This window comes from Buteo buteo, chromosome 15 (assembly GCF_964188355.1).
Source record: "Buteo buteo chromosome 15, bButBut1.hap1.1, whole genome shotgun sequence".
In the NCBI taxonomy this organism is placed as follows: Eukaryota; Metazoa; Chordata; class Aves; order Accipitriformes; family Accipitridae; genus Buteo; species Buteo buteo.
In genome coordinates, this window is record NC_134185.1 from 21381358 (window position 1) to 21394410 (window position 13053).

Here is a 13053-nt window from a genome sequence, read left to right on the forward strand (position 1 = left end):
GATTTTTTCACATCAAGAATATAAGGAGTTATTTCTGTCTAAAATAATGCATCAGATATTGGTAATTACTGGTTGTCCATTATTGTTTATAAAAATAAAATACAGAGAATATATTGTATGCAATGCTGATGTGACATGCAGTTGACTTGGTAGAAAGCATCTTGTTACATTATTGCGTGCATCGATTTTTAAATCATAGTTTCTCAGTTGAGGAAAATCCAAGTTTTAGCTAATTTAGTTAATACCAAATTCATACACTTAGCTTTTTTGCTTTACTGGCTATGTGAACACGTGGAAAACAAACCAAAAAATGCTGCATGAGATGATATTGATCTATTTCAGTTGCTTCAGAGCAAAATGAGAAGCAGTTTTTCAGATCTGACACATCAGGGTTTATGTGGCAGTATGGCACATGGTAGCTTTTGTCATGGCTTGAAAGTAGTTACCTGCTCACTAGAATGGAGTCCTGTAAATGTGCTTCTCCAGTGTAATCACCTAGGAGAACTATGCTTGTTTTTTATCAAAATGTTTGTTATCATACCATCTTTTCTAAGGCCCCATAAAATGAACAAATGTAGCTGGAGAGAAGGCTGGGAGAGGCACCAAGCAGAATACTGACATACAGTTCCTGAATTTTATTGTTAATGTTAACTTCCCCCATTCTTTGTGACCTTTAATTATTTTCTTCCTGTCAGGTTCTCCATCTATACAATGAGGGATACATTTACCAATGGAGTTAGATTGTTGCAAAACATAATTAGTTAATTTTTTCATTGAGTTACTGCGTGAATGAAAGATCGCCACGATAGTCGATTCTAAGGAGCTGGTTGTTGATAAGTAAATTCAGTTTATAATTGTCCTTGACAAATTCTAGAGGGCTTTTCGGATGTTCAGATCTGATAATTTGAACTCAAGAAAGTGTTTAAAAAACACTTATTTTTCCTTATCCCTTTTCTCAGCAGTTGTATGTATATCTGAAGTTCAGATGAAAATACTTTTAAAAATAAAATATACATATTAACTTGATTTTAAAATCTCAATATCATAAACTAGCAATCATGCAAATGTCTTTCTTACCCCATCAGAGTAGCTTTTCTCTGTGTTTACACATAAAGGTTAGTGTTCATTATGCCTTAGAAAAATCACCCTCTGCCAGTCCTCTTTCTTCACTTCCCTTTTAAAATTTTATTTAAAAAATGGTAATCGTGACAGTTTTGCTTGCATCTTGTGTTGGCATAAATAATTTAGATAACAGTGTACATCATATGTAATCTTCTAAGGTCCTAAGGGAGTAAGGAGATACAGTCTTCCTCACAGCATTATCTTTTACAGTCTTCCTCTCACTTGTGCGTAGCAGCTACTGCCCTCTTCTGGGAGTACTGACTTCGTAGTGTACTCAAACACATCCCAGCCTTTTCTTTACTAAGGTTGAATAACTTTATTTCGTGAATCGTGTAGTCTTTTCATTAGGTAATTAAATATACCCTTTCATCCAGCTGCCAAGTACCAATGAACATAGTGTCTTAACATGATAGGAAAGTCTATCTATAAAACTGATTTCGTGAATGGGTAAACTAAAGATGTGTTAAATGCAAAAGGGTTAATACAGAAATGCATGGAAGGTCATGAACAACAAGTCACCGTTACCGGGGAAAGTATATCAGCAAAGTATTGCCATATGCACATCCTATTCCTATATTCACCCTACACAACTGCTTCTGGCCACTATTAGAGGATATGGGGCTAGATGAATCCATGGGGTTTATTATTTTTAAAGTAATTTAAATAAGGTCATGTTTTCAGTTTGAGCTGGAAAACAGAGCAAGGGAATTTGGGTTACTAACCATTAGCAAACATACTACAGCATAACGAAGTTAAGAAAATAGATTTAATATCTATGTTGTAAAAGGTTATCTTACTGTGATTTTTTTTTTTTCCTAGAAGTTGTTTAACATTTCTGTAATTGGCAAAATACAGTATTTGTGTAGATTAATACAACAAAGAATTGGCAAACATCTTCTGTTAGGTTGTTGTTCCATTGCGATAGGTGCACTGTACAGACCAGGAGGAAGATGTGTTTCCTAACTTGCATAGCTTGCACTTCAGGATGAAAGATGTAGCTAAGCTTTAAAAAAAAAGAAAAGAAAAAAGTCACCATTTTCAAAGGCAACAAGTGATTTAGGAATGCAAGTGTCTGTCAGTTGAATGTCTTCCCCTACATGATGACACAACTCAGCTGCATATGCAGTTTAATGATTCTGAATCATTTTGAGGGAATTACCTTGGTTAAAAACTGCTAAATGTAACCACTGTGTAATTTGGTGTCACCTTTAGGATTATAGGATTGTTGGGTGTAGTTGTAAATAAACATACCATGGAGTTGTTCAAAAGTGAGCACTATTTTCAGTAACTTTTTAGAATCATAGTTTTCTTTAGTTTGATTTTGATCTTAGTTTTATTCCCAGCAGGAGATTAGCTTTTGCAGCTTAAGCTCTGGACTGAAAGTCTATCTTTTCTTAAAGCAAATGTAGCTAATGATTTAATCAGTTTCTACACACCCCCCAAAAAAGTTGCCTTACCTAACTCACACATATGTTTTATAAAATACACTTGAAGAAACTTATTTCGGTTAGACATATTGTAATGACGTAGTATTGTTCGTCAAACCTCCTTTCTGTTTCATACCTCATTATATGTGTATCAGGGTTTAATTTTAGAAAGCACTCCCTTCAGTGAAAGCTGCATAAACCTTGAGGTTTTAGATCCTACACTTTATAGACCAGGGAATACATAAAAACAAGATTTTTGAAGCTGATTGTGCTTTTAAGTGTTTGCCTGAATGTACTTTTTTTTTTTAAAGCTTTGACCATGGTTTTGAAATCTTAAAAGTAAGTGCCAATATTTAAATAGACCTATAAATAGAATGACCTATAAACCCAATTCCCACAGTTTTTAGGTTCTTTTGAAAACTTGAAAAATCACAAGATCACTTGAATTGTGATCTAGTAGCTTATTTAAGGGGAACTTACGTGTTATTTTGATGTATATACACTTCTTTCTTATGGCCTTTTGTGTTTTACCTACTTATACCTGTTGAAATTGTTTGTAGGCTTGTTTGCTTACTGTACAAAGCAAAAGAAATCTTTTTTTTTTAAGCCTTAACTATTTTTGGAGACCTTTTTGTTGACAAATGCCATACTTTGGAGTTGCAACTGGAAATTTGGCAGTGAGGGCTCTGGGAGCAGAAATATGGCTTTTGCAGTTCCTCCAGTCTGTAGCCAGCTTTGACCAGCTGATAGGTCTTTGAGGCATCTCACTTCTTATAAGTTCAGTGTGGATCTCTGCTGCTGTTTAGTAGATAAGCTCTTCTAAGTCAGGAGTGATTGTGCTGAATGTTGAATAAACATAGGAGCGTGCTCTAGTGAGACTGACATTTCAACTCAGCTGGGATAAAACAGGGAAATGGGCAAATATCAATGACTAAAGCAGTATTCATCTGTGTGCAAGAAAATGAACTTAAGCAGAACAGGTGCAGAAAAGGTGTACTTGGGAGAGTCTAGGCTAGAATGGCATGCATGTTCTCCCCACAGGAGGTGGGGGGGGAAGTGAGAACCTTATCCACATCAGCCACCCCAAGTAAAGACCAAGAATGGAAAAGCACTATTTCGTTCAGTAGATAACACTGTCATACATGAATATAGAATTCTTTATTAATTAAAAAAAAAAAAGCTGGAAGTTACAGGCATCTTCTTAATCTGCAGAAGAGCAAAGGTCTGAAACAACTTTCCACTATGAGAAATGTGACTAAAAAACTTCAGCTGTAAGATCAAGCAAAATCAGTTCTTACCAGGATTCTGTGATGAGATAACCTGAGATAGCAGGGGTCTGTACTTGATCCCAAAAATATCTTCTACCCCACGGTTTATAGATCTCAGATTCCTGCTCTACTGATCCATGTGGGTGTCAAAACTGGAAAACCACTTACACGAAGGATGGGCAGTAGGTATAAGATAAGGTGTTATCAACACCTAAATGCAGTTAGAAAATTCCAGAATGACTGTTGCTTGTGTTACCTGAGTTTGTCCCTCCTTCTGCATAGGCACTACAGTAATAATCATTGCTATGTGATATTGTAATTACGTGATCACATACAGCTGAATGCTGCCTTGAATAATTGGCTTCTGTCATAGTCTGCCCCAGAGTTGGTGCGTGATACTACTCTTATTTAAAAAAAAAACAACAAACCCAACCAAACACCCTACCCCCCTAAAAAAATCAAAACAGAAAAACATGACCAAAACCCCACCTTTTTGCTGTTGGCAATTGTAATCTTAATTTTCTGGACATTCTTCTTGAGGCGCCGAGTCCTAGACTGCCATAGTCATGGCTCTAACTGAATTCAAGTGAGTGGTATGCTTTGAATTGGTAGTGTTCCATGAAACCTGAAAAAATCAACTTTCAGAGGTCCATTACCTGACATCAAGAGCTCACATATGCTTTTAATTTCTCTGTCTTCTGTTTGTAAAATGGAGATAGTATCACTTTCTTGACTCACAGCTGTAGCTGTAGAGATAAATTCATTACTGCAGGTTGAAGTACCTAGCTGTTGTGGTAACAAAAGCCAAAGCAGAAATGCATAATTCTTCTTCCAGGCAAGCATTTGAAAAGTTGGTAAAGAATGAGATCTTGTGGCACACCAGAAGTGAGGACAAAACACATGTTGATAAGTGTGCGTTATATGAGAACCACTGTTCTGCATACTGGTAGGTCAAGGATCCTGGGAGAGGGAGACGCATCAGTTAATGTAAGTCAAGACTATAGCATATATCCAAGAGATAAAGATTAATGGTGCACAGGCAACTGCTCTCTAACATCTGTGTCTGACTTTTCAGCTTTAATAATGTTTTCAAAATGTAGCTTTCATTTGTACAATTACTGCTGGAAACATCATTGGTCTGTTTATTTTTGGTGTCATCCTGCTTAGTAACTAAAACACACATTAAGGACTATTTTAAAAGAAAGAATAATCAATTAGTGAATATTTTAACAAACAAGTTGTATAGCCTCACATCAAGTAGTGTTCAAACAAGTTAAAATAATTATTTTAAAGTTGCAGGCCAACTCATAGTGCTTAGTTAGGAAGCTCCAAAACAAAACTGCATGTTATTTTAATCTTTCCTTATTATGCCCTCTGATATGATCTTTAATTACACAATGAAATGCCTTTTCTTTCCCACCAGAAACCTTCAGTAAAACTTGATAAGAAATTGCCTTCTTAATTAAATCCTCAGTTTATTAATAATGCTTCAAATGAACTTCTCATCTTTGCCTGTAACTTACAGAACTTTCCAACAGATTTGCACTGCCATCAGTGTCTTTAAATTTTTTTAACCAAGTTAGCCGTGCCCTAACTATCTTGGTTTTTATTTAAAATTCAGCGTGTAGCTGCATCACAGATCACGCCTTAGGTTTTTCTGTTTCTTTCTTGAATTAAGATCTTGAAATGCTACCTCAGTGCTCTATTTTATTAGCCCTACTAGTGATAGAGTGTGGCTCCTTTGGAAACAACAGAAAGAGCTCTGTAAGTTTTTGTTACTGCTTCATGTCTAAGTTGTAAATATTATCTAGTCTTAAACTGTATTTTGGTTTTAGGAAGTTTTGGAGTGTGTGCACTGAATTATGGTTATTGTCAATCACAACTCTTCAGGATGTTACTGGAACTGGCCCTGGAATATCTTCCACCATCAACAAAAATAAATTTTCTCTTGAGATGAAATATCTTTTTCTAACATAAGTAAAGTGTTCTGTATTCTTCAGACAGTCTCTAAAAGATGAGCTGCTTTGCCATTGATGAGTCGACAAAGGATGCTTTATACTTTAATTAAATGGAATATATAATAGAAACAGGAGACAACTAACTCTTAAAACAGTCCACAGAGAGGTCCAAATAATAAACATCCTACTTGAACTGAGATGATGATAGCTGAAAATGCATTAAGTAGACAGAGAAACAAAAACAAATGAAGGTGAGAACTCAGTGAAGCAGGCTGAAGTGGAGTAAACACTTTGTCAGGACAGTAGCCCATGTTAGTGCTAATGGGTTTTGCATTAGTATGATGGCTATAAAATACTGACTCCTGGGATCAGAGTTAATGACAAAAATCTACAACAATTTTACCTTATATACACATGCAGGAACAATAATACCATAAGAAAGATTCTTATCTGTTGGGTTGTTTGTTTTTTTTTAATAATATTGCAGCATGTGAAAGAACTGGTAATAAATGGTAAGTGACAATTGTTAGGTAAATGTGTTATGGTTCTGAAGTTGAGTTTTGATTGGTAACTAATGAAACAAAAAAGATCAGACAGTACCAGAAACACACACCAAATCAAGTTGTTATTTTTAGAATGTTGTTCAGAGGACCAGATTAATCAGGCTAAACTTTTAATAAGAGGATTACATATATCTGTATCAATGTTAGGAAGATTTGTAGCTTCATTTGCAATTTCAGAGGAAGTAATACCTTCATGTGTGCTACTGACTAAGATGAAACACTTTCTGTGACTGGTTGAGGTTCATAAAATAAATTTCAGCCCTGGTGGATTATACAGAGGGCAATGCTAAGTGTCTAAAATCACTTGCCATTAGTCTTGTTACCTAGTCCAAGCCTGTATTGCTGGCAGTCAGGATCTAGCCAATACTTGATGCAAGGTGAGGAAAAAGGGCTTGTAGGCAATACTGTAGAAGTGAGGGCAGGGCTGTTGGCTGCTGAAACAGCAGAAATCTGCTCCTCAGTGGAGCTTCTGTATATGGACTGTACAGCCAGAATCTCCAGCAGTGGTGTGATCTGGCCTTGAAGACATTTTCCCTGACTCTTTCCTCAGCAGCACAGAGTTGGTTCGTGGGTGCTTGTGCCAGCCTCATGCTAGTTTTGCAAAGACAGTAGGCCAGTGAGAATGTGACTTGAAGCTGTCAGTGTGCCCCTGCATCATGGTCTCCTGCATTTGGAGCGTTTTGAGTGTAGCTGGTGAGTTAGAAAAGTTGAAGCAATTGGAGGCAGCGTGGAAATTGGGCCAATACCAAGGTTAGAGGAATACAAAAAGGGCTTTAAGCTGTCCCTAGAGCATTTGCAAATTTGCTGGTGGTTCCTTCTTTTTACAGTAAGTGGAGTAAGGCAGAAGAAAATTAAAGGACTTGTTCAAGATGAGTGTAAGTCATGTTGAGAACAAGATTAAAAGCTTTGTCTTCATCTCCAGGGTTATGTCTTTCTAAACTCTAAAAGTAGAGAGTTTGAGAACACCTCTATGTAAAGAACTACAGCTGATGCCAGCTGAGTCATATATAACAACAGACTAGCTGACTTGGAGTTTCAGTTGCGTCTCACCAGACTTGAGTCTTGGCAGGGAGGTACAAACTTACTCTATTAAAATACTCATGGCTGCTAGGCTCAGATCCTTCTGATCGTAAGATTTTGGAGTCTCCAAAGGCACATTTCCGCCAACATTTACAGAATATTATCACTTAGCGCTGGCGTAGGTGTTTCAGAAAATCTTGTTAAACAGCTTGAAATGATCTGCCTTTTATGTCCTTAATTAGAGGAATTTTTGAATTGCCTGCTTTTTGCACTGCTGAAGTAGACTGAATTCTTGTTTGGCTGTGATAAAGATGCATATTGTAACCCTCTATGAACTGTGGGTTTATGTCTGTATAAAAAGCAAAAGAAGTATTCCATCTTCCTTTTTTCCCATTTGAAATGCATTAGCCTTATTTTTGTCTTCCATCTGTTTCCTCCCTCCAACTCCACAGGTTTTTCATTTTCATGTTTGGATATCCACCAGGGTGCCCACCAGGTTCTTAGATGTATAGCTCAGCGGTTGGGCACTTCAGTTTGCGGATTTTGCAAAAGTTTGAAGCCTTTAATTTTTATTTATTTATTTACTTTAGGAATCGGCTTTTAGTATTTGATACTTTGTATTTGAAATGGGGAGGATGTATTCATATGGTTTCGGTGAGAAAGTGTCATATTGGGGCAAGACAGAATAGAATAATTCCTCAGGGTTTTGGGCTTCAGCAGAAGAGTGCTTGGGCTCTTCATGTGATAAAAGAATGAACCTGAATAGCAGTGATGTCTGTGATTTCTTATCTAAAGAGAGACATGAGGAATTATTTCCTTTCTCACGTGCAGTTAGATCACTGCTGTTGTCCCTCTCAGGTACTCAGTACATGGGCATACTTGATCTCTTCTGTACTTAACGATACTTCAATCCTAAGTATGGAATAAAAACTACCATTACTTAAACCGTTTGCTTACCACCAATCTTAAAATCTCCATCTCTGTTGCTTTTAGTGCTTCCACTGTTTTCTTTTGCACTTGATACGATTGTTGTCCAGCCAACGATCATTTGCATCTGATGGTGAGATATGCGGTGGGCTAGCTCTGTGATGTTTCCATCCAGCAGTTCCTTTCACTTTCTTGAACTTTTTCATGCTTTATTTCATCAAAACATTTTGAGTTCAGCTGCTCTCTGTCCAGATGAGATTTTTTTTTTTTTTTTTTTTTTTTTTCCAGAGGTGATGCATGAAGCTGTTGCTGGTAGCCCTCATGGTGATTAGTTTCTTGCTTTCTGGTTAAGAAGTCCATAGGCTTGGTCTACAGCAAATTTGTCTAGCAATTTCAGTTAGAGAAAATATTTTTTATTTACTGCTTTTAAGATATTAGCAGTATTGCAGTGCTTTATAACCATATTATACTGTTGGTACAGCACATTTCATTAGCTGGGAAGGGAGTTGTGACATTATCATGCAAAATGCTGCTGATCTTCCTCTGTGGAGTAGTTGCGTCCAAGATACTGAAGTACTTGCACAAGTAAAACTAATGGGACAAGTTTCAGGAGTATGAAGTTTTTCTCCTAACTACTATGACTTAATAGCCCAAGATAAAGTACTGCCTGCAGTACTGATAGGGTATATCTTGCAGAAAAGATTATCTTCCACGTAATGAAAAAGTATTTTTAAATGAATGTATTTGATTGTATACTTGAATGAGCTACTACTATTTGTGCATATCTTCTGTTGATGGTTTAGATACACAAATAGAAACTAATAAGTTCTTATTAAAGATTTTTATTTCATCATTACAGATGAAACCGCGAGCAAAGGAACTGCTACAAAATTGTATTTTTGTTGTTTCCTGTTGCTTTCAGTACTTAGAATGTAAGATTTTTATTCAGTCTGGGTTAGTCTTGGGTGAACAAAATGCAGGTCTACTTATAATTTAGTAACTAGCCTATGCATTTGCATTTAAAAATCTTGCTGCTGGAAAGCATCCTAATAGCTGTTCAAATTATTTATGCTTTAGGTTGACTTCATAGCTTAACCATGTTTTTTCTTTTCTTCTATGGATTATGGTTTATAGTGATTTATTTTGTTTGAGGTTGTCAGATCAGAACATTGTCAGGATGTAGAAGAGCCACATTTTTAACTATTGAACACTGTTCAGGTAAAGGTGACATTACGAATGAGCACCCATATATATCTATGCTAGTAAGGGCAAACAAGTGCTCCTGAAGCAAGATGTGAAGAAACAAAAATAAGAATATGATCAGAACTTTACACCCTCTTTTCTGTAATTGTAGTATTTCAAGATACAGTATTTATGTATCATTCTATCATGGGTTTCCATTTCTTATGGTTTGTTTCATTTCAGCCTCTTGGGGCCAGTGACTATTTGGAGATATCAAAGCATTTTGACACAGTCTTTGTTCGTGACATACCACTTCTTACAATGGCAAAGAGGACACAGGCTCGTCGTTTCATTACTCTTATTGATACTTTTTATGAGCATAAGGTGAGAACCAAGCCTTTCCTATATGTATAGGTATAATACTGGGAGCCCTAAACCCTGACTGTTATAATTGGTTTGAAGTAAGGCTTTCTGTAGTAATGATTTGGAAAATATAAGCAGAATGAACTAGCACTGCAAAGAAACATCATTCCAGCTTCACAAAAAAGGCCCCATTGCAATAAAGGCAAATAAGCAGGTATTTTTTTGATTTCTGTAAGTATTAAACATGACCATAAATATAAGCCTGAGCTCATTTGCCTTTCTTCAACGGGGATGTTATTTCTTTCCTAACCCAGGAAAACCACAGAAGCCATGTCATCATTTTAATAATGAAAGATTGTGCTGCCAACTGTGCTGGAGTAAATTTAAATTTTTTAAATTTTAATCTGTATGGGCAGTTGGTTGGGAATCAGTGCCTTCCTGAACAGGGTACAGAGGAGTTAATAGCATAGTTACATTATTAAATTTAAAGGAAACAGTCACTGTAGGCTTTACATTAGGTTGCAGAACTGCTAATGGAATAGTAATGATAAATGCAGCACTTCATGTGGATTTACAGAGGTTTCAATCATAGAAGCAAAATCAGTGCTACTAAAACAAAGAGAAGTTCATGTTTAAGATGATTTCTTAAAAGTAATACAAGATATGAAACCCTATCTTATGTGTGATTATATATGCGCACACTTAAATATTTATGCAATCAGGAAATATCGATTGGGGGGGGGGGGGGTTCAAGAATGTCCTGGCAAGATGATCAGAAAGGCCCCGATTCAGCAAGGTATTGAACTAACTAAGTGTATGAGTAGTCTCATTCAAGTCAGCCAGATTCTTTGTGCTTTATGATTTAGAAATGGATGGTTTCTAAGAGGATATGCTAATATTTATAAACTAATAATAGTGTGTTAGAAATGGGGAGAGTGGTAGTCTGCTCTATCGATGTGCTGTCATTAAGAATTGCAAGCAAACAGCTGCTTTGTATTACTTCCTCCATAGGAATAACACAAGTGTTAAAATCCTGTCACAAGTAGTTGCTTGGAAAAAACTACCTGAGAAGGCATATTTGTGGAGACCTGTCCACAATGCAAGCATTTTGCCTGCATGCTCTCAACCAGTGTCTCTTTTTGTAATAATATTTCAGTCGGTGTTCATTGCAGACCCCCAGAGAGACTGTATCTCACTGCACATTGTATCTCCTCCCAGCAGGCATGAAAACAGCATCATTACTGTTATTAGCAAGTAATGTGCACTTGAGTAGCATAGGTGAAAGCAAGAGTGGTTCCACTGAGCCTTCTGGAAAATTTGGCATTTAAGCATTCTTTAGATGGAAATACGTGTGTCGTGCACTTACCTACTGAGAGGAGTCTAACTATGAGGGGAAAGGAAGCATTGGTTACTAATACTTTATAGCTGTTATTTTAGAAAGTAAACTTGATTGTGAACTCATTGCCTGTGTAGCAGATATTTTGAGTATTTAACAGCACAGTTATGCAATTTCCTGAGTAAAAGTTACATGAGTTGTTATTTAGGAGAAGATCCTGTAAGGTTAATATTCCAAATGACTAAGGTAAATTTGTAACAGCAGTGCTAATAAGAGAAAGGGAAAATAATCTGAGAAAAAAAAGGTCGTAATTTGAACTTTGCTTTTCATCAAACATGGATTTTATTGCTTTTCTGTAAAGCCCAAGTGATGATATTGTTGCCTGTTTTCCTTCTCTCAGGTGCGTATTATTTGTTCTGCAGTGACTCCGCTCCAAAGCTTGTTCCTGGTAGAACATGACAATAGTGAGCTAGAGGACAACAGAGTGTTGATGGATGATTTGGACTTGTGCCAGGTACATGATATTAACATCGTCTCCCTTTTGTAATAAAATTGGTTTTGGTCTCATAATTACAGCAGCATTTTAGGAAGAGGAATCAAGTAAACATTTAACTAGCGATTTGCTGCTTTTTCTGCAGTGTATCTGTCGCTTTCATAATTGTATGTTATGTTATTTTTTCATAGTCAAAGAAAATGTCACAATATAGAGAACCATTTTGTGTAAGTTTTAGGGTCATTTTGATTGTTAATCATTATATCTGTTCAATCATGTATGAAAATACTGATTTAAGTTTAGCTCCTACATTTAAAATACAGAAATAAAAGATGGTCTGTTCCACCACTTCCTAGACTATATAGGACTGCCTCACAAACAGTACTATTTTGCATGTTGCTTATTCTGGTTTTCCTTTTCCATATAACCTAGTTATTGTTAGTGAATTTTTAAATGATTTGTGTAAATCAGTATACAATTAATCAACAGAAAAGTGAAAATAGATGGTTAAGGTGTTGTCATGTTGTTTTAAACCCAAATTATTGTTTTGCTATGTTCCTTCAGAGGATTACCTAATAATAGGTGTTTTTCTTTAATTTTTGGATGTTACTTTTATTTTTTTGGTGCCATGCTGCTTTCATGTATTGTCAAAGCCTGTAAAGCACTCATCCTTAGGAGTTAGATAGGATGCACTTCAGTTCAGCTATGTCTCTCACAGTTCTGCGGTACTGTTTTTGTGTATTAATGTAGGATTCTGCCAAAGGACTCTCCATGTTTACAGGAGAAGAGGAAATCTTTGCCTTTCAGCGTACTGTCTCACGGCTTACAGAAATGCAAACTGAACAGTACTGGAAAGATGGGGACAGAAGCAAAAAAAAGTTATAATTAAAAGTTTAATAAAATCACCAAGAAGTAAAACTACAGAATTTGAAAGCTTTTTAGCACAACTGAAATAATAATTGCACTTTATCATTTGGACTGTGTTTTCTTTCATCAGTTGTTTTTTGAGCTTAACACATGAGGACTCGGGATTTTTTTTCTGTACCGCCAGTGTGTGGACATGTGAAATTTTGCCTTCGTTTTCTTTTCTGTAAAATATAACTTTGATGTTCAAGAAGTTTAATGGGATTAGAATTTTTCTGGAGAATTGGTCTAGAGACAAAGTTAATGGGCTGTGCAGGGTTCACAGTAGATTTATAATGTCATGTGAAGAGGGCACTTTGTGGTTTATGGACTGCTTCTGACATGTACAATGCAGTTTGGACAAAAGAAAAATCAAATGCTTTCTTTATGGAACTCCTGATATGATATTGTATAGGTCCCTGCTAGAATCCTGGAGATCCTCTGTAGTATATTCTGGGGTTTTTTTTCTTATTTTCTGTGTGTAGCCATCT

General features: G+C 36.2%; 1 protein-coding gene across 4 annotated transcripts in view; it reads left to right on the plus strand.

Annotated features, from left to right (window-relative positions):
- AFG1L (AFG1 like ATPase) overlaps positions 1–12776 on the plus strand; it is a 66993-nt gene extending 54217 nt beyond the window's left edge. For 3 of the 4 annotated variants that reach the window (XM_075046730.1, XM_075046731.1, XM_075046728.1), the window contains 3 exons: positions 9711–9851; positions 11567–11680; positions 12410–12776. In XM_075046730.1, the coding sequence (XP_074902831.1) occupies positions 9711–9851; positions 11567–11680; positions 12410–12544 (390 nt within the window). In that variant the 3' untranslated portion in view covers positions 12545–12776. Of the gene's footprint in view, positions 1–9710; positions 9852–11566; positions 11682–12409 lie in introns of those variants that run through there. The other variant, XM_075046729.1, reaches the window with a different exon arrangement.
- Positions 12777–13053: the final 277 nt, after the last annotated feature.